At 44.4% G+C, this 21,756-nt stretch overlaps 1 protein-coding gene across 2 annotated transcripts; it reads left to right on the top strand.

Annotated features, from left to right (window-relative positions):
- The first annotated feature begins 10,359 nt into the window (after positions 1-10,359).
- Positions 10,360-18,345, top strand: LOC118670199 (mannose-binding protein A-like). 2 transcript variants are annotated; one of them, XM_036337264.1, is made up of 5 exons: positions 10,360-10,487; positions 11,920-12,109; positions 12,486-12,602; positions 17,187-17,261; positions 17,902-18,345. In XM_036337264.1, the coding sequence occupies exons 2-5, from the start codon at positions 11,929-11,931 to the stop codon at positions 18,273-18,275; spliced, it is 747 nt and encodes a 248-aa protein (XP_036193157.1). In that variant the 5' UTR covers positions 10,360-10,487; positions 11,920-11,928; the 3' UTR covers positions 18,276-18,345. The 2 variants fall into 2 exon arrangements, with proteins under 2 accessions (XP_036193157.1, XP_036193158.1); XM_036337265.1 differs by lacking the exon at positions 11,920-12,109 and adding an exon at positions 11,785-11,919 and having other exon boundaries at positions 10,384-10,487.
- Positions 18,346-21,756: the final 3,411 nt, after the last annotated feature.

The raw sequence follows: 21,756 nt of genomic DNA, 5'->3' as shown, positions 1-21,756 counted from the left end.
GCCTTGCTTTCAGCCGCCAACCTGTGGATCCCCCTGTATATCCTTTTCAACAACATTTATCTGTGGCTATTCCAGTTGGAGGCATTCTTAGCCACTCCACTCCCCATTAGGGCCCTCACGCTTCCCCTTTGATCGCTAATCAATCTGACATGCCCCCTGGCGCTCCTTCTCAGCACTGCACTCTAGGCAGCCACTGCTACCTTTGCCCTTTGTCGAGAGATGGAGACTCCTTTCTTCCTCCTCTTGTTCAGTTCCTTCATTTATAGGTGGTAACAGTGAGGTCCTGGGATGGAAGATCCCTCCAAAATCACACAAAGGGTGCCTGCTTCCTGGCTACCTCTACTCTTTCTCTGCAGCCCACTCCCTGCCCAGTCTCATCGATTTAGCAGTTCTGGTAAAGCATAAGATAGAAACAGGTGGACTTCTGGGATATTCCAAATTTGGGGACTATCTGTCAGTCTGTGGCCTCTGAGGACCCATGTGGTCAGTCTTCCCATGGGGTCAGAGGGCCAGCTGGTGTTTCAGCATGATGAAGGCCAACCCACTATAGTGATTGGCATATATGATCCACTTTCTTGAGTCTTGGGGTACCAACTCAACTCCCTGACCTAAAAGCAGCAAGCCTAGACCTCTAGAGAAGATCTTAACCCCACCCCAGACATAACCCAAGTAACTTCCTGCTGATGGACATACTAGTAACTCCATACAACTTCAGATCTCATGAGGTGTTCACACCACTCATCACACCATTGACTATCTATTGAGCACATGCTATGTAACAGGCACCTTGACAAGCATTTTAGCAAATAAATATTATTTAATATTTACCTAATGCTATGGGACCATCATTATTTTTCATCTGAGGACACTGAAACTTAGAGAAGTTAAATGTTTTTGAGTTTTATTACATGGAGCAAGGGGCAGAGACTGGACTCAAACCCATCTACGTGGACCTGAAGATCATACACATAACCACCCTACTCTCTTACTGAGCAGAGATGATTTAAATAAATCCTGAATGTGTTAACATCAGTCTCCATTGCTCTGGTTCCAAGAAACATCACATTTCTGTATTTTTATAAATCAACTTAACTGGCTCTGAGCCCCAACTTACCTAAAAAATGGAAAATTCAATCTCAGGTTATGCTTTCTTTGTTGAGTGGAGGGCAACCTGCTCTCCACGCATAGGTTATACAGTTGAATGAGGAGCTACAGAAAATGCCTGGAAGAACAGCAGTGTTGGTGGCTGGCATTAAGATAACTCCTCCTCTAAGTCTATGTATCCATTTTGGGTGGTGATTTCATGTGTTCATTTCCTACAGAGCCACGTGGATGTTTTCCCTAGTCATGGCTCTGTCCCAGGCCTTGGTGAACCACCCCAGTCTTAGGTCTGCAAGGAATGGGACCATGTCCCTACTGGCTTGAGGAGGCAACCACATATGTGTCCCACCTTCAGAAAGGTCCTCACTTCTTCCACTTTCAAATCTTCTAATGCTCTTCCTTACTGCATATAATTCTTTTTCTTAGGTAAGAGAGAGCTTTGAATCAAAACCCACAAAGCCAGATGGGAATGAGCAGAAATATTTCTCATTCTTTCATGAATGGCAATTTTTTAATCTGGTCACATTGCTACATGTGCTTAGGTCCCAGCACACAAATTATTGAGCCTTCCCCAAAATTCAAAAGAGCAAGCAGGAGAAGTATATTTTTCCTATTTTGTAGATCAACAGTCTAAGCCTCCAAAAATTGATGTTTTCTCATTTCTTATTAGATTTATTTTTTACTTATTTTATGGTTTTATTTGCTATTGTTACTATATTATTTTTATCACATTTAAATTAATTATTGATGGTTTATAAGAAAACTATTGGTTTATTTTTTATTGATCTTATATTCAGCCATCTTTTTGGATTCTCATGTATCTCCTAATATTTCTAATATAATTGATTATCTTATATTTTAAAAGTATACGATTGTATTTACAAATGACAGGAATTTTTGCCTATCCATTATGATATTTACATTTCTTATATATAATTTTTATATATTTAAAGGTGCCAGGAGACCCTATATAGTGTTGAAAACCCTCAATGATAAATTTTGTTTTTTGGGTGGCCCTGAATGTATAAATGGGAACACTTCCAATATTTCACCATTGAAAATATTGCTTATTTTAAGTCTGACAGATACCTTTTATCAAGGAAAAGAACTTCCCTCTTTTTCCTAGTTTGCCGTAACTCATTTTAATCATTAACATGTATTGAACTGTATCAGATTATTTTTGGCATTTCCTTTAGTCTAATAACACTAAACTGATGTCTAATATGGGTTGAGTCATCTCGAATTCCTGGGTGCCAGCATCTGGAGCCCACAGGGGAGAATGAGAGGCTTTAAGTGCCTCATCTTTTAAGATTGGAGAAATGCCCCAAGGACCCCACTATGGAACCTGTAAGGAGGGGGCTGTTCAGTATGAGTGATTTAGTAATTCCTACCCCCATAGTCAGTATAAGGAGGAATAAATAGAGGAAAGAAGGCTGATGCACCTTGGGTAGAAATTATCTCTTCTTCTTCACTCCCTGAAGGAGGAGACTGTACTGTCTTCTTCCTAATTTTTGCAAGTAGGGATGCTCAATTGCTTCACCTTCCTCAATTAAGTCACCTAATGTAGAAATGGAGGGATTATATCCAGTTCTAAAATTACTGAAGTACTAAACCCGTAGATGGACTGATCTTGCTGAGGCCTGGGGAGATGGAGAAAGGGGAGAACAGAGCTGGGAACAAGAGTGTTTGGAGATAATGTGGATTTCCATCAATTGTATGGAGTTTCCCTGGGGCTGTGTGAATGCCAATGTCATGGAAGTGAGCTGGGATTTAAATTCTAGTTGTGAGCAGGTTGCTTCCCTTGAAGCAGGGACACAGGAGCTCAAAGAAGAAGAGACAATGAATTGAAATGTCCACTGACATGATATGGACTATAGGAAACATGCAGCTAGAGGCTTATAAGGTCCCTTGTCTGAAGAACTAGCTCTTGAGAAGGGTTGTCATTTGTAATCAAAGGGACTAAACAACCAGTCAGGGTGGGGCAAGAAGCAGCACTGTTCCCACTGACATGTGGTTCCTCCTGTGAGCAGGTATTGTCTACTATTGGAATCATCATTTTCTCTACACCCCACATATGGCAAGCAGTAAGAGAGAAGGCCTGCCCACCCTTCACTTCAAGAAGCCAGCACTCTATGGCCAGAGTAATGATGAATCAGAGATGAAACTGAGATCTTAATGAGAAAACTGGAGTACAATTCATTTTAAATCAACCCTAGAAAGTTTTCATTGCAGGAAGAAAATGTATGAAGAATTTTGAGATCAGGTAAACTTCAAATTTTAAGATTGTATATATCTGCAGTAAGACTCTTAAACTTCTTAGATATTAAACTAGAGGCCCGGTGCATGAAATTCGTGCAAGGGGGCGGGGGCGTCCCTCAGCCTGGCCTGCAACAACGCCAGCATCTCTCACCCCAGCCTCTGGCTCAAGGTCCCTCCTTTCCCCTCCCTCTGTACGGCCGGGGCGGGGACACTGGGCTCGCATTGCTGCAAGCCCAGCATTTCTCACCCTGGCCTCTAGCCTGAGGCCCCTCCCCTCCACTCCCTCCAGGCACGGACACTGGGCTCGTATTGCAGGGGCTACGCCACCAGCATCCTGCCCCTGCCACTATGGGAACCGCCATCTTTGTCACAGAGTGATGGTTAATTTACATATTACTCTTTTATTAGATAGGATTAGTGAGTTACATGGATTCATTTTTTGATATTGAACCATCCTTGCATTTCTAATATATACCTTACTTGGTCTAATGGCTGATACTCTCATCACACTGTATGCCAGGCACTATACTTGTATTAACTCACATTATCTTCTTTAGCCCTATTATCCCCAATTTACAAATAAGAATATTGATGAAAATTGCCGGGGTCAATCCCAGCAGGTCCAGGGGTTCCCAAAGGTGTAGACGGAGTCGGCGAAGAAGGAAGGACACGGAGACAGTGTTCAGTTGATCAGCAGCCTAGCCAGGATCTCCAGCCAGGATCTCCAGCCAAGTTCTGGTCTGGATCTCCAGCCAGGTTCTGTGTCCATGTTCTCTTGCTAGGTTCTTCAGGTTCTCCAGCCAGGTTCTGTAGCCATGTTCCCTCGCTAGGTTCTCCAGCCAAGTTCAGTCCAGGTTCTCCAGCCAGGTTCAGTCACCAAGTTCTAGTCAGGTTCTCTTGCCATGTTCTATAGTCAGGTTCAGTCCAGGATCTTTTGCCATGTTCTCTCGCTAGGTTCTGTCTCTAGGTTCTGAGGCCAGTTTCTGTCCAGGATCTTTTGCCATGTTCTCTCCAGCGAAGTTCTTCTGTCTCTAGAGAACGTTCTGTGTAGGTTCTGTGCCTCCTAAGTTCTGTGTTCTAAGTTCTGTGTTCTAAGTTCTGACTTCTTACAACTGTATTTATACCAGTTGATTCCAATCCTATCAATCTCTATTACAAAGGTTAGGGCGTTTCTTATCTCCATTCCAGGGAGTAAAGATTATGTAGCTTAAGCATGATTGTTCATAGTTAAAGTGATTAATTACCCGCCTGGCACTTAGTTGAGGGGTTTTATCCCCTCCCTAACTTCAGGGGAAAATCCCTACCTGGGGAAACAACCTTTCTCAGAGACCTTGGTTAAAACACATAGTGCCAAGAAGGTTAGCAAACATATTAAGAACAGTATGCCATATATGCCAGGTCCCTTGAAACAGCAAGCATGGACCGGCTCCCGGCAGAAAATAGATATTAAAGTGATTTGTCAAAGATCATGTAGTCACAAGATGGTGGCATAAAGTATATACCTTTACGTGCCGCCCCCCACAACCACATTAAAACTACAACTAAAAGACAAAACGGCGATCATCCAGAACCATGGGAAAGCTGGCTGAGTGGAAGTTGTACAACTAGAAGGAAAGAAAAAAGTGCATTGAGGCTGGGTGGGAGGTGCGGAGGTGCCAAGAGCAGAGGTACGGAGGTGCGTGAAACGGGCTGCACCTGGGTGCACAGTTTTTTTTCAGTCGGGAGATACAAGAGCCCGACTGTACTGAACTTGTTTCCAACGAGACTCTAGGGACCCAGACTCCTACAGGAAGAAACTGGACTGTTTGGCATCGGGTCAGAAAGCGAGGGTGGCTTTCTTGCAGAACTGCTCCCAGAGATCATTGTTACTGTGGGGGTGCGGGACTCGGGGACTTGGGGACGTGAAGACACTGAGACACAGAGACACGTGGAGACTCACAGAGTCACAGAGATGGCTGACAACAGCCATTGCTGTTTGCTCCATCCTGGTGATTCTCTGAGACCCCGCCCCAATCAATTTGAAACCCCACCCAAGCTGTGCGCAAATGAATCACCTGCCCTTTTGCAGCCTAATCTAACAAATTGCAGCTGGGTCAGAAAGCTCCAAAATTTCCAAACCCCAAACAAAGAGGAGAAATTGGCAGATATTGTGGTAGCTCCTGCTGGGTGGACTCACACAGTGGTTGAATTTGCACCTCCTTGGAGATCCAGGAGCCAGTGTACCCAGTGGTCAGATACCAGATTTCAACTCCTCATATCCATAAGTGACGCACTCAAGAGGCAGACTCAGTGAGCATCAAAGCCCCACTGAAGCAAGTCCTGCCCCATAAGGGTGTCTCCAGCACAGAAGTTCTTCCACTATAGACACAGAGGGTCATTGCAGTCAACTGGCCTGGAGGTCATTTCTTCCCAGGGATACCAACAGCAATCAAGGCTTAACTACAACAAGACTGTACACCCAGCCCACAAAGGGGTGCACCAAGAGTGTCTACCTCAGGTGACTGGGGAGGCTGAGCCACTGGGCCCAATAGGACACCTACCACACGAAGCCACTCTATCAACACAGAGAAGCATAAAAAATGCGGAGACAAAGAAACATGTCACAAATGAAAGAAATGGAAGAAAGCAAATTACTGGACTTAGAGTTCAAAACCACAGTTATAAGGTTACCCAGGAATCTTCTACAAACCTCCGAGGTACTTAGTGAGACCTTCAAGGATCTTAATGAGAATGCCAAAAAAGTGGAAAAGGACCAGTTAGAAATTAAACATACACTGACTGAAATAAAGAATAATATACAGAGATCCAACAGCAGACTAGAGGATCCCAAGAATCAAGTCAAAGATTTGAAATACAAAGAAGCAAAAAACACCTAACTGGAAAAACAAAAAGAAAAAAGAATCCAAAAATATGAAGATAGTGTAAGGAGCCTCTGGGACAACTTCAAGCGTACCAACATCTGAATTATGGGAGTGCCAGAAGAAGAGAGAGCGCGAGATATTGAAAGCCTATTTGAAGAAATAATGACAGAAAACCTCCCCTACCTGATAAAAGAAATAGACTTATAAGTCCAGGAAGCGCTGAGAACTGCAAACAAAAGGAATCCAAAGAGGACCACACCAAGACACATAATAATTAACATGCCAAGGGCAAAAGACAAAGAGAGAATCTTAAAAGCAGCAACAGAAAAAACAGTTAGTTACTTACAAGGGAGTACCCATATGATTGTCAGCTGATTTCTCAACAGAAACCATGCAGGCTAAAAGGGAGTGGCAAGAAATATTCAAAGTGATGAATAGCAAGAACCTACAACCAAGATTACTTTACCCAGCAAAGCTATCATGTAGAATTGAAGGTCAGTTAAAGAGCTTCACAGACAAGAAGAAGCTAAAGGAGTTCATCACCACCAAACCAGGATTATATGAAATGCTGAAGGGTATTCTTTAAGAAGAGGAAGAAGAAAAAGGTAAAGATAAAAATTATGAACAACAAAGTGACAACAAATACATATCTATCAACAAGTGAATCTAAAAATTAAGTCAATAAAAAAAATCTGATGAACAGAATAAACTGGTGAATATAATAGAAGCGGGGGCATAGAAAGGGAGTGAACTGACAATTCTCAGGGGGAAGGACGTGTGAAGGGTGTGGAAGAGTTTGGATAAAAGTTTTACACCTATGGATGAGGACAGTGGTGGTGGTGGGGGGAAGGGTATGGGATGGGGTGGAAGCCAGGTGGAGGGGAGCTATGGGGGAAAAAAAGAGGAACATCTGTAATAATCTGAGCAATAAAGATTTATTTAAAAAAAGATCATGTAGCCAGTTACTGATAGAGCTGGACTATAAATACCGGAAGTCAGATTCCAGAGACTGTGTTATTAACCATTAATATTTGGCTAGACTTCATAGCCAATTATTACTTCAGGCTTTCAGGTGGGTAAGTGTGTACTCCACATCATATAATTATTCTGATATTAGTGGGTACCAGGAACATATGTTCCCATAATTAGAAAAAGCAGGAAGAGGCCAGGTTAAACTTACAAGTACATTGAAAGCTACTGCTCCCTTCATGTCTGCTCACTGTCACACAGCAAAGCCAAATATTAATAAGGTGTTTACTCAATGTACTCTGTCTAGTAGGAGACTCTACAAAGGGCTTGGATATAAAATTCTATGATAAGAACAAAATAAAATAAAATTCAATGATAGAAGACATTTCAAATGAAGAATAATAATTCAAACTACCATGATCATATTTGCTAAATTTATTATTTTTTTGCAAGGAACCAGTTTTTGTTTTATTGTTAGCTCTATAGTTATTTCCGTATTCTAGTTCATTAAATATATTATTTAATTTTTATTTTATTGATTTTTAATTTTATTTCCTATTTATTATTTATTTATTTACTTATACTGTTTTTCTAAAGCTATTAATTTATCTGTCTCACAGAGTCAGCAGTCTTTGAAGGGCTACTTCTTTTTTATTTTTAAATTTTTATTGAATGTATTGGGGTGACATTGGTTAACAAAATTATATAGGTTTCAGGTGTACAATTCTATATTATGTCATCTGTATATGGTATTGTGTGTTCACCACCCAAAGTCGAGTCTTCTGTCACCATTTGTTCCCCTTTACCCTCCTCACCTCCCTCCACCCCTTTCCCTTATTGTCTGTGTCTATGAGTTTACTTTTTTGCTTAATCCCTTCACTTTCTTCAAACAGTCCCCCCAACTCTCCTCCCCCCAATAGCTGTTAATTTATTTTCTGCATCTATTTTGTTTGTTTATTTATTTTGTTCATTAGATTCCACATATAAGTGAAATCATATGGTATTTGTCTTTCTCTGACCGGCTTAGTTCACTGAGCATAATACTCTTCAGGTCCAACCATGCTGTCACAGACATCTTTTCGTACGTCTATTGTCCATCTGTATGTCCTTTTTGGAGAAGTGTCTATTCAGGTTCTTTGCTCATTTTTAATTGGATTGTTTCTTTTTAAGTGTTGAGCCGTGTAAATTCTTTATAAATTTTAAATATTAACCCCTTATCAGATGTATTCTTGGTGAATATGTTCTCCCATTCAGTGGGTTGTCTTTTCATTTTGTTGATGATTTCCCTTGCTGGAGGACTATAGCTTTCACTCTGTTTATTTCCTACTGGGTTTGCCAATTTTTACTAAATGAACTCAAATTTACCTGATTCCATCTGAGCAAATCCTGGGTTAAGGGTAAGGTCCTTCATTGCTTTTATGTTCCCATGGTGCACTAGGTTGTGATGAGCTGAGACTCTTGAAAAACAATTTTTAATCTTGACATAAACAGAAAAATGTATTAATAATAATCACAGCAAACAACAGTAATAGCACACACTCAAACCTCCAATCGATGAGAAGACAGACTTGTGGATATGTGTGCACAGAGTCAAGGCTTTCTTATTATGCCTTAGCTGACAGTGCACATTCCTTCCTCTGTCCCAAGCTCTTTTTCCTCTTAGTCTTCCTCTAAGTGTGTTATAACACACTCAGGGTCCTAGTTTTATGTAGTCACTCAGTTTCAAATTTCTACCTCTCTGGGAGGTCTGCTCGTTTGCTGAATGGGTTGAATGCCCCTTGTTCTCTGAATCTATTGGCCCTTCAAAGTTGTGTCAAGGACATCAGGAAACATAGCCCTGAGAAGTGTCTTCTTTACAAAGAGCCCCTTTTAGTGCCTGGCAGGCTCCTTTACGACAGGAACCTGGGAGGACTGACGAACAGGTATGAGAACTTGAATACACAGAACTGATGACTTTTGAGAAGTCAAAACACCAATCACAAAGCAAGATCAAAGCAAGAGCAGTTCCTGCTCCCCACCAGGGAAAACCCAAACTTTTTGAGTTATTTGATAAGACTAAGTGCTTCAAAGAGTGAGTGTAAGTTTCAGGGAGGGCGGGAAATCAAAGGTCATGTCAGGGACTTGGAAAAAGTGACTTCATCAGGCTTTGACGATAAGAACTGGACACCCCTGAAAACCCAGGCATGGAGGAGCACTGACCAGTAGGGTATCTGCCCCACTCATGGTCTCGCTTCTCTGCTCACTATCTCAGCAGGTCCTTCTGTGTACCTGGAGACAAGGATCTGAATCAAATGTTCTTAGAAAAGTAAGAACACTGAAAAAGTGTCAGATGTTCATGCCAGCTGTAGAGAAATCAAGGGGGCTGCTCTGAGGACATGATGCAGGGGATTCAGTTGTTCCATTAATGTGTGGTGAGCATTGACTCTGTTTCCAGGGACTCTTCTAGGTGGGGATACAACAGCTGAAGAACAGGACTTCTGTTCTAAGGAATCGCATGGTCATTAAATACGCAACCAAATAAAGATTATGTTGCAGGCATAAATTAAAGGCAGAGAATTACAATTTTGATAGAGTGGCTACTTAAAGTTAAATGGTTAGGGAAAGCCCTTTCTCCAGAGATAATCTTTAAGCTGAAATCTGAATGACAACAAACAATTCTGCAAAGATAGAGGGAAGTGTCCTGGGCTGGCACAGTTAGTGCAAATGCCACATTCAGTTTTGAATGTAACGTACCTACAAATACTTCTCCTTGTGCCTAAACCTGTGACATGCCCAAGGAAGACAATTGATAAATGTTCTGAATGAGAAGGGTGGAAAGAGAGGAGTCAGTGTTGTCAGTAGACTAACCAGAAATGGAGGGCAAACTACAGATACAGAGTTGTGTGCCTGTGCATGTGTGCGTGTGAGTGCACATGTGAGCATGTGTCTGGTAGAATGTCTATACCTGTCTCTTCTATAAAAAATGTCTGTAGGAAAATAGATTGAGAAGCTGTGATTCTAGAGGGTCAGTTGCTGAGTTATAGAGATGGATGCATGGGAGGGGCCAGGAGAAGGAGGAGTTTAGGGTATTAAAGTAGAGAGCTGCCCAGTGCGGCTGAAGGGCCCACCATCAGCCCTGGAGAGCTGCCCAGCATACAGGAGTTCTAATAATGGTTGTTTATTAACTTGGGGTGAAGGCCAGTCCAGCACTGCCCTGTCGCCAGGCTAATTGAGCCTGACGTTGCTGAGGCATCTGCCAGAGGCCTGGGCTGGAGGACAGCTTCCCTGCCATAGCCTTCGTGCTCTGAGGAGGCCCTAGTAAGTTGTTTCTGGAGGACAGAGGTGGAGTCCTGGGCCAGGAGTCTGGACACTTGACTTGATCCTTGTGAGGTCCAGGCAGGGGCGTTGGTGGGGTTGTCAGGCCCACTCAGGGCCTATGTCTCTCTCTGCCTTGTGGCGTTTATGTTCTTCTTGAATCCACTTGACTATCTGCAAACTAAAGGGTGGTCTTTTCAGTCAAAGGGAAGAATGGAAGTGGGGTATGTTTAAACCTGACCTGGGCCTTTGGTATAATCAGGGAAAGGGGGAAAGAAGATAGAAAAAGGAAAGGTGGAGAAAATGTGATAAAGTTTCCTTCCAACTCACTACTTCTCACTGCATCCTGGAGGGAGGGAATGGCTCTGGGAGCTCCAGGGTAGGCAAGGGCAGATGGTAGTTATGGACCAGCAACATTGGGATTAACGGCCAGAGAGGAGCAGAAGGAGAGGCCCATGGGACTGGGCTGCGAAGACTTCCTGGAACAGAGTCCAGCTTGAGCAAAGGCTGGAGGGGACTCTGACAGCAGGTTGGGGATACAGAGCTTGCGGGTCTAAGCGCAGAATGCAAAGAAGCCTGCCAGGAGAAGAAGAATGAGCTGAAATCCTGCCAGGCCCAGTATAAACAGAAATTTTAGGAGCCTGGGTTCTGGCTGGAAAAAAAAATAAATAAATGCCTCACAGTAGAAAACTTCAAACCAAGGGAAGAAAACATATTTAAGTCTTACGTGGCAAGGATCAATGATCATAGAAGGTTCCTTGGGAGGGTCAGAGCCCTGCCTCAGGGCACTCTGGGTCCTGAGCACCAGCAAGGGCCTGTCATAAAGTAAAAACTGTAGATGAAATGATTGACAGACTTCGGGAAACAACTGTGGTTCTGAGGTTAGGTGAACCCCGAAGTGTAAAAGGGATTGTTATGTGAAATGAGAGAATGGACGTCAGAAACCAGGTTCTGCCAAGAAATGGGCCTTGTGGGTGCTCAGATCTCCTGCTACAGTTTGAGTCTAGCTCTCAGGCCCATAGGAAGGAGAAGAAGAGGGAATCTGAAGCCCGCTTAGTCCTCAAAGACTGGGGTTGAGAGAGGAGTGGAGGCTCACACAGGCAGTGAGCTTGCCTTTGTGCCAGAGTTAGGTCATTTTCAGACCCCACGGGCTCTCATGCATAGGGCCTGCCTCACCCTCTAAGCCTTGTACCCACAGGGGCACTGGAGGCCCAGGGAGAATGGGCTTCTACCAAGTTCTCTTGCATCTACCTTGGCTTCAGCACTGATCAAATTCTAACTTCCTTGTCTGTCTCCTTAGCAGCCTGGGAGAAACTCAGAGTCAAAGCTGGTGTGTCTGTGTCCCGAGCACAGGGGCCAGCTCACCAGAGGTGGTAGCGGATGTTGGCTACACGGGATGAGATGCAATTCTTTCCCTCACTCTCTCCACTACCAGGTGAGGACTATGTTGTGGTTTGTATCACTTCCCACCCTTCTGTGTGTGGTGACAGTGTCCTTCTCAGAACCCACAACCTGTGAAGATGCCCAGAAGGCCTGCTCAGTGATTGCCTGTGGCATCCCGGTCACCAATGGCACCCCAGGCAGAGATGGGCGAGACGGAGCCAAGGGAGAAAAAGGAGAACCAGGTACCCAGGCTGGTCTGACTTCGTGAATCTTTACTCCCCAGAGGGATCTAGGACAGAGCCATGAGCAGGCTCCCCTTACATTATGATGGGGTTGAATCTCTCAGGATAATTCCTGTACATTGTCATTCTCTCCTAAACAAAGATGCTGCTGTGACCTGACTCCCACCTTTCTACGCAGGAATCGGTGGTGTGTGGTTGTCCCTAAGAGGCAGTATCTGTAGCCCTGGCAGCTGGTGCTGGAGGCAGGAGGTCTTTCTTTCTCAGGTCACCACTAGTTTGCTGTGGTTTCTGGAGTCAACATGAATCTCGTGCTGAGCTTTTGGAGGAAGAGAATGAGAGACAGACACTGGGCCACATGTCCTTCATCTTCCAACAGGGCAGGGGCTCCGAGGCTTGCAGGGCCCTCCAGGGAAACTGGGGCCTCCAGGAAGTAGAGGGGCTCCTGGGCCGCAAGGACTGAAGGGTCAAAAAGGAGATCGTGGAGACAGTTCAGGTAAGAAGCCCATCTCAGCATGGCGTGGGCTGAGGGGAAAGGCTGGGGAACTTGAAGGCCAGGTGGGAGGGGCCCTTCTCTTCTGCCCCACTGGCAGACCTCCCCTCTGCTTCCTGACCCAGCACTCTCACTCCTCCCAGTCCTACTTGGGGCCTGAAGGGATTCCCACAGGCACCTGGGAACAGACTTGCTACCCTACTGGCCACTCCTCGCTCCCTCAGCTGGAGCAGCCAATGCCAGGCTCCAGGATGTGCGGGAGGAAACCAGTCCCCTCTGAGGTTGGATTGAAGTCCGTTGTCACAAGGGTGGCAGGAAGATGGTCTGCTTCATAAGATCCCTGGTGCAATAGAGTAATGAATAGAGTAATGGAATAAATTCATCCAAAGTGAAATAAAGTAATTAGTAGCAACAAAACAAAAGTGATGACCTCACATAAATATTTGCCTGCCTGCCCATCATGATTATAAGAATATTAAAAGCTTGCCTGGAATAAGAAATGAAAGCATGATTAAGAAAATTTTTCAAAAAGGAGAATGAGTTCGGTTTTTTCTTATAAATGAGTATAATATTACAGTATTTAAGCAGTATGTGAAGAAAAAGATCCAGAGCTACAGTTTGCAAGTTACCGTTATTGCTAGTGTTATTCCTAGTTTCAGAGTTATAGTTTATAAGAGTTATGAATTATGTCTGAGAAGGCAGGAATACAGTTATGTTTTATTGTTTTGCTTCCTTATTTTTCTAAAATAAGCATACTTCTTCTTTTTTTAAATTAAATCTTTATTGTTCAGATTATTACATTTGTTCCTCTTTTTTCCCCTCATAGCTCCCCTCCACACAGTTCCCACCCCATCCTCCACCCTCACTCCTCACCCACTGTCCTCATCCATAGGTGCACGATTTTTGTTCAGTCTCTTCCCGCATCCCCCACACCCCATTCCCCCCCAAGAATAGTCAGTCCATTCTTTTTCTATTCCCCTGATTCCATTATAATCACCAGTTCATTCTGTTCATCAGATTATTTATTCACTTGATTTTTAGATTCACTTGTTGATAGATGTGTATTTGTTGTTCATAATTTGTATCTTTACCTTTTTCTTCTTCTTCCTCTTAAAGGATATCTTTCAGCATTTCATATAATACTGGTTTGGTGGTGATGAACCCCTTTAGCTTTTTCTTACCTGTGAAGCTCTTTATCTGACCTTCAGTTCTGAATGATAGCTTTGCTGGGTAAAGTAATCTTGGTTGTAGGTCCTTGGCATTCATCACTTTGAATATTTCTTGCCACTCCCTTCTGGCCTGCAAAGTTTCTGTTGAGAAATCAGCTGACAGTCGTATGGGTACTCCCTTGTAGGTAACTGACTTTCTTTCTCTTGCTGCTTTTAGGATTCTCTCTTTGGCTTTTGCTCTTGGCATTTTAATTATGATGTGTCTTGGTGTGGTCCTCTTTGGATTTCCTTTGTTTGGGGTTCTCTGTGCTTCCTGGACTTGTAAGTCTATTTCTTTCACCAGGTATGGGAAGCTTTCTGTCATTATTTCTTCAAATAGGCTTTCAATATCTCGCTCTCTCTCTTCTTCTGGCACCCCTATAATTCTGATGTTGGTACTCTTGAAGCTGTCCCAGAGGCTCCTTACACTATCTTCGTATATTTGGATTCTTTTTTCATTTTGCTTTTTCAGTTGGGTGTTTTTTGCTTCTTCGTATTTCAAATTGTTGACTTGATTCTTGTGATCCTCTAGTCTGCTGTTGGGAGTCTGTATAATATTCTTTATTTCAGTCAGTGTATGCTTAATTTCTAGTTGGTCCTTTATCACAACCTCTAGGGTGTCATTAGATTTCTTGTACATCTCATTAAGTTTATCGGCAGTTTCTAGAAAATTCTTGAAAGACCTTAAATTGTGGTTTTGAACTCTATATCCAGTAGTTTGCTTTCCTCCATTTCTGTCATTTGTGTCTTGTTTCTTTGTCTCCATATTTTTTCTTTTTGCTTCCCTGTGTTGATAAAGTGGTTTTTCTGTGCTAAGTGTCATATAGGGCCCAGTGGTTCAGCCTCCCCAAATGCCTGAGGAGGACACTCTTGGTGCACCCCCTTGTGGTCTTTGTGCACAATCTTGTTGTAGTTAAGCCTTGATTGTTGTAGTTAACACTGGGAGGAGTTGACCTCCAGGCCAATTGGCTGTGAGAATCAGCTGTGTCTGCAGTGGAAGAACTTCTGTGCTGGAGACACCCCTTCGGGGCAAGACTTGCTTCAATGGGGCTTTCGTGCTCACTGGGTCTGCCCCCTGAGTGTGTCCTTTAAGGATCCGAGAACTGCAAACTGGATGGTCCCACTCTGACCTCTGGGTTTCCCAGCTCCTGGATATCTAGGGAGGTGTTAATCTAGCCTTTGCCTGAGGCTACCCATCAAAAGCCTCCCTGCATTGCTTGGGTGGGGCGGGTCCCACGGGATCAACAGGGCGGGCGAGCAGTTATGGCTGCTCTCAGTCCTGCCCTCAGAGGGTCTGCTTCTCAGTGTCCTGGTAATCGCTGCACACACCTCCAAGAGAAAGCTGCCCTCGAGTTCCGACTGATGCCAGACAGTCCCGCTTCTCCCGTATGAGTCTGGGTCCCTAGAGACTCACCCGGAACTGGAGCTCAGAGCCTTAGACTTCCTCCTGATTGAAAACGACAACTGCGCCCTCAGCCACCAGCCCGCTCTGTGTGTGCCTCTTTACCTTAGTATTTTACGTCCGCACCGTGCCTCCTCTGAGTCTTGGTATGCTTTTCTCTTTCCTTCCAACTGTAGAATTTCCACTCAGCCAGCCTTCCTGTGGTTCTGGATAATGTCCCTTCCGTCTTTTAGTTGTATTTTTTTTCTTCATACTAGTTAGAGTGTTTTATTAAAAAAACAAAATAAAACAAAAAACTTAATTAGAAAGTCTGATTAAATTCAATATTAACTCAAGCTCTCAGAAACCTACTGGGGAAAGCCAATAGGTGCATCAGAGAAAGCAGGCAGTAGGCTGACAATTCTTTGGTGGAAAAGGCAGTTGCATATGTATACAAATGCCCTAATGATTATCAAGCCCAAGTTTTGTTTTTCAAAAATAGGTTTCAAGATCTACTAAAGAAACCATACAGACTTCCTTAACAGTACAAAAAAATTAACAATAAAGTTTAAGGATATAGGAAAAACCAAATATGACAATACATGTGAATTATTTATAAAATAAGCCTTTCGATCCCAGAAAACCAAAAGGGGACCTCATGAATGTCAACACACATAAAATAAAGGCTAATAGCACACAGACATTTTCCCAACGACTAACTAAGGTTTAAAAATGACAGGATACTATTAACAGGTAGCTTTTCTTCTGGTTATCAGTCAATATAAAATTAGGGTCAATTTTTTCTACTCAAATTACTATCAGTTCTTCTTTTGTACCTTTTCCTTAATTTTCTCTAGCAACATTTTTCCTTTGGTTTGACCAGTTGAGCTCAAAAGGTTTGGAACCTAAAGTGAGTATCAACTCTTATTGGAATAGCACTTGGGAAATGCAATCCTGGAAAAGGCAATTTGTAACTGAAGTGGTCTGACAAAGTAAAGCAGCCCTTCTCAATGGGAGTGTCCCCCATGCAATCACCAGGCTAATGGCTCCTCTTATGGCCAGATCACATGACCCAGCATGATAATGGCATGATCCCTGGTGAGATACTGGGGAGAGCTATGTGACAAGCATCCACCCACTTAAGCTTTCAATAAATACAAAGCACTGTTTAAAACCATGTCAGTAGAATAAATAAGAGATGCTGCATTTCTATTGGCCTGTTTTGCCTCTTGAACTGGCTTGGAGTACTGTTCATGACCCAGAAGACACACTAGTTAGTTGCTACTCCAAGCTCTTTAGACTTTAGTACCACCTGCTCTTCAAGCCTCAGCACCATTTTTGCAGCGATAATGGTATTCTTCATTAGCATTGCCACTGTCATGGGACCAACACCTCCAGGGACTGGGGTGATGTAGCCGGCTTTTTTCCGGACTTCTTAAAAATCCACATCTCCAACCAACTTGGGTTTAGCAGTGGTAGGATCCTGAATTCTATTTATTCCCACATCAATGACGGCTGCTCCTTCCTTGATCATATCTGCTGTGATCAAATTTGGAATGCCTGCAGCAGAGATCACAATATCTGCAAGAATGGTATGTGTTTTCAGCTGCTCTTTCCACCTCCTGCCGCACTTCCTGCTTGATCGATCTGCTGGGCAAGTTTCCTTCCAGAAATGACAACAGCTTCATTTCGAACAGCCGAGAAATGGAGTGGACAGTGACGGAGGCAGCAGTTCTGTGCGGGTCACAGCAGCTTGGTGGCCAACGTGGACACGAGGGATGAAGCAGCCATGCCCCGCACTGGCGTCAGAGCCCGAAGAGAGCTTTTAGTTGTATTTTTGAAGTGGTTGTGCAAGGCAGCAAACTCCGGTGTTTACCTAGGCCGCCATCTTGGTTTCCCAAGCATACTTTTTAATAAGCTTTTTTTACCCAAAAAATACTCTGTTCTTGAATTTAGGGTCTTTTTCTCAATATATGCCTTTCTCCCATTGCTTTGCAGTTACAGAGACTAAGCTGGCTAACTTAGAGAGAGAGCTGAGGAGCCTGAAGGCGGAACTGGACCACATCAAAAAATGTAAGCCTCCTCCTGCCCCTCTGGGTTCCCAATCTTTCCTTCTCCTTGAGCCCCCTGGGTTTTTGGGAGGTGGAATAGAACTAACAATTATGAACACGGATTATATACCAGGGCCTGTGCTAGGTTGGCATTTTCTCATAATATGGTTTCATTCTGTCCTCTCAACACTGCTGTTTGTGAGCATTACGCTTATTTAATTTACTGGTGAGAGAAAATAGGTCCAGGAATTCCAGATAATTCATTCAGCATCACCCAGGTGGGAAGCAGCAAAGGAAAGATTGCATGGAGGTCTGCTGCCTCCACATCCTTTCTCCTTCCTCAGCACCCGCTGTTCTCAGATAGCTGTCCCTGCCCCTTTCTATCCTGGCATCCAAGCCTGGCAGCGGTGCCCAGACCTGTTTCCCTGTCCACTGCACTGGAGGAGTTTGCCAGGGGACTGTCTCCAGGACAGGCGCCCCCAGGAGAGGCTGGGCTCTGCCAGGGCCTTCCCTGCGCTGAGGAGCTCCTCCTCACTAGGACCTGACCTGAGGGGCTTGCACATGGGCTCCTTTTCAGAGTCCTGACTCCCCGACAAGGGCGTGGTCACCTACTGGCCTGGGCTTCAGGCCAAGTCAATCCCACCCATCCTTTGTGATTTCAGTGCTAACCTTCTCCTTGGGCAAGAGATCTGGAAAGAAGCTCTATGTGACCAATGGTGAAAAGATGCCTTTTTCCAAAGTGAAGGCTCTGTGCGCTGAGCTCCAGGCCACCGTGGCCACCCCCAAGAATGCTGAGGAGAACAAAGCCATCATGGACGTGGCCAAGGACCATGCCTTCCTGGGCATCACAGATGAAGGGACCGAAGGCCAGTTTGTGTATGTGACAGGAGGGAGGCTGACCTATAGCAACTGGAAGAAGGATGAGCCTAATGACTTTGGCTCAGGGGAGGACTGTGTGATCCTTCTAAAGGATGGGATCTGGAATGATATCTCCTGCTCTTCCTCCTTCATGGCCGTCTGTGAATTCCCAGCCTGAAGAGGCAGTTCCTCAGCCCTTCTTTGGCTCTGCTGAGCTCTCTGCTGCCCTAAAAGAAAATTCAGTGATCTTTTTCTTATGCCCAGTGTTGACTCATTCTTTGGTGGGGATGGGAGGAAAATGAAGGGATGGATTTGATTATGGGATTAGGGAGTGAAAAGAGGCTGACATGAGGGTTTCTGGTCCAGTTCTTGGCAGAGGACACCCACTGTCTTGCCTAAGACCATAGCACTGGGTCACAGTCAAACCATGGAAAGGGCCTAGTCTAGCCCTGTCCTTTCTCAGTGAGGACACTGTGGCCTGTCACATGGACCCATGGAGGGCCACATCTGTGTCAGTCAGCTTCGGATTTCGGCCTCCAAGAGAACCAATCCTTTTGTCCAAGTGCTGCCACCACTTGAAGCCCTTGATCCCTCCCCATGGCTAGCCCCGTCCTATCTGTGGCATGGATATGTCTTCAGTTGCTCATGTGCTGCACCAGAAAACCCTTCACCAACTGTAACACCTGGCAATATCCAATGTCCATGTTAGAAGTCCAAACCTGTAGAGAATGTTTGTACAAGTTTATCCGAATCGAACAGAGGATACACCAGAAGCCAGAAAACAGCCCGAGAAAATGCTTCTCAGAATGACAGGTTGTAGCTTCCTTTGTGCACTTGGAATTGAGGAGGGACATAAGGGAGAAAACAGAAGGTGTTGGAAAGCCAGGCAGGAAATGAATTGCAGGGTAGGTGACGAGATTCCATGCTCTCTTGAGGGCTCTGCAAAGAGGCAGTTCAAAGGTGTGTTAACCCTTTTACTACAAACACTGGATACCTGCAGTGTGACTACTCACTGTGACCTGCCCAGTTAGAAATCTGTCATCAGATCACCCTGTGAGGTTACAGTCCATGGAACCCCTTTTGCTTCCACACCAACATGGTACCATGATTAGTCCCAGGAATCCCCAAGTGGCTGTGGCCTTCTTATAGCCACCAGGGTAATCTTGAGGACAAAGGACAGCCTTTCCTCCCAGCATACTTTTAGGACCTTGATTTGATATGGCCCTTGCCAGCATCACTGTGGGGGGCAAAAGGTCAGGCAGACTCCTGACCTCCCTCTTCACAGGGCACTAGCAGTCTCAGTCTGTCCGTGTTCAGAGCCCCTTCCTCCTGGGACATCCTCATCCCATTATAGGTCAATGGGTCCATTATTAGTAGACACAAGAGGAAAAACTCCCCAATGGTGAGCTTCACACCCTGTGGGTGAAATGATGCAGTGTCAACCAGTAGGCCGACCAAACCCCCATCTGAGCAGGATTCTGATGCTGTGGGAGCACACAGTCCTGCTCATGACCATGCATGTTTGTAGCAATCTCAGGGTTGGTGGAGCTGAGAGGCTGCAGATCCCATGCATGAAACTGGGGAGAGAGTGAATTTCAGCTCCACTTTGAGGCCATCCACCAAATAAGATTGAAAAATAGCTCATGAATGTGCCAAAAGCCACTTAAGAAAATGTTTTTATTAAAATTAGTTTTCGGATCCAGGAGAAACCAAGATGGAGGCACAGGTTAACGCCGGAGATTGCAGCCTCGAACAACCACTTCAAAAAACAACTAAAAGATGGAACGGACATCACCCAGAACCACAGGAAGGCTGGCTGAGTGGAAATTCTACAACTAGGAGGAAAGAGAATATCATACCCAGACTCAGAGGAGGTGCAGTGCTGAAGTGAAATACTAAGGTGCGGAGTGCACGCGGAGCGGGCTGGAGGCGGAGGGCGCAGTTGTTGTTTTCAATCGGGAGGGAGTTTCAGACTCTGAGCTCCAGATCCGGGCGAGTTTCTAGGGACCCAGACTCAAACGGGAGAAGCGGGACTGTCTGGTTTTGGTCGGAACTCGAAGGCAGCTTTCTCTCCGAGGTTTGCAGTGGTTGCTGGGACTCTGTGAGGCAGAGCCCCTAGGGACGGAACTGAGAACAGCCATAACTGCTTGCTCCGGCCCGCCCTGTAGATCCCCGGGGACCCGCCCCGCCCAAGCCCTGCGCAGACCATTTGCCAGATAGCCTCAGGCAAACGCTAGATTAGCTAGATTAGCACCGCCCTAGAGACCCAGCACAGAAGCTCTCCCACTGCAGACACAGCGGACTCTCATAGCCAGTTAGCCTGGAGATCAAATCACCCCCGGTATTGCTGACAACAATCAAGGCTTAACTATAACAAGACTGCGCACAAAGACCACTAGGGGGTGCACCAAGAAAGCATAAAAAATGTGGAGACAAAGAAACAGGACAAAACTGTCAATGGAGGATATTGAGTTCAGAACCACACTTTTAAACTTGAGAACTGTCTAGAAGCCGCCAATAAATGTAATGAGATCCTCAAGAAATCTAATGAGACCCTTGATGTTATGATAAAGAACCAACTAGAAATTAAGCATACACTGACTGAAATAATGAATACTATACAGACTTCCAACAGCAGACCAGAGGAGCGCAAGAATCAAGGCAAAGATTTGAAATTCGAAGAAGCAAAAAACACCCAACCGGAAAAGCAAAATGAAAAAAGAATCCGAAAATACGAAGATAGTGTAAGGAGCCTCTGGGACAGCTTCAAGAGTACCAACATCAGAATTATAGGGGTGCCAGAAGATGAGAGAGAGCAAGATATTGAAAACCTATTTGAAGAAATAATGACAGAAAACTTCCCCCACCTGGTGAAAGAAATAGACTTACAGGTTCAGGAAGCGCAGAGAACCCCAAACAAAAGGAATCCAAAGAGGACCACACCAAGACACATCATAATTAAAATGCCAAGAGCAAAAGCCAAAGAGAGAATCCTAAAAGCAGCAAGAGAAAGAAAGTCAGTTACCTACAAGGGAATACCCATACGACTGTCAGCTGATTTCTCAACAGAAACTTTGCAGGCCAGAAGGGAATGGCAAGAAATATTCAAAGTGATGAATACCAAGAACCTACAACCAAGATTACTTTATCCAGCAAAGCTATCATTCAGAACTGAAGGTCAGATAAAGAGCTTCACAGATAAGGAAAAGCTAAAGGAGTTCATCACCACCAAACCAGTATTATATGAAATGCTGAAAGGTATCCTTTAAGAAAGGGAAGAAGAAGAAAAAGGTAAAGATACAAATTATGAACAACAAACATGCATCTATCAACAAGTGAATCTAAAAATCAAGTGAATAAATAATCTGGTGATCATAATAGAATCAGGGACATAGAAAGGGAATGGACTGACTATTCTTGGTGGGGAAAGGGGTGTGGGAGATGCGGGAAGAGACTGGACAAAAATCGTGCACCTATGGATGAGGACAGTGGGTGGGGAGTGAGGGCGGAGGGTGGGGCAGGAACTGGGAGGAGGGGAGTTATGGGGGGAAAAAAGAGGAACAAATGTAATAATCTGAACAATAAAGATTTAATTAAAAAAAAAAAAGAGGGAGAAAGATGTAGCCAGTGGGGAGATCTTTCTGACAGGAGATGGCTAA

Source organism: Myotis myotis, unplaced genomic scaffold, assembly GCF_014108235.1.
Source record: "Myotis myotis isolate mMyoMyo1 unplaced genomic scaffold, mMyoMyo1.p scaffold_m19_p_15, whole genome shotgun sequence".
In the NCBI taxonomy this organism is placed as follows: Eukaryota; Metazoa; Chordata; class Mammalia; order Chiroptera; family Vespertilionidae; genus Myotis; species Myotis myotis.
Note: the sequence above shows the minus strand (reverse complement) of the source record. Positions and strands in the feature narration are given on the sequence as shown.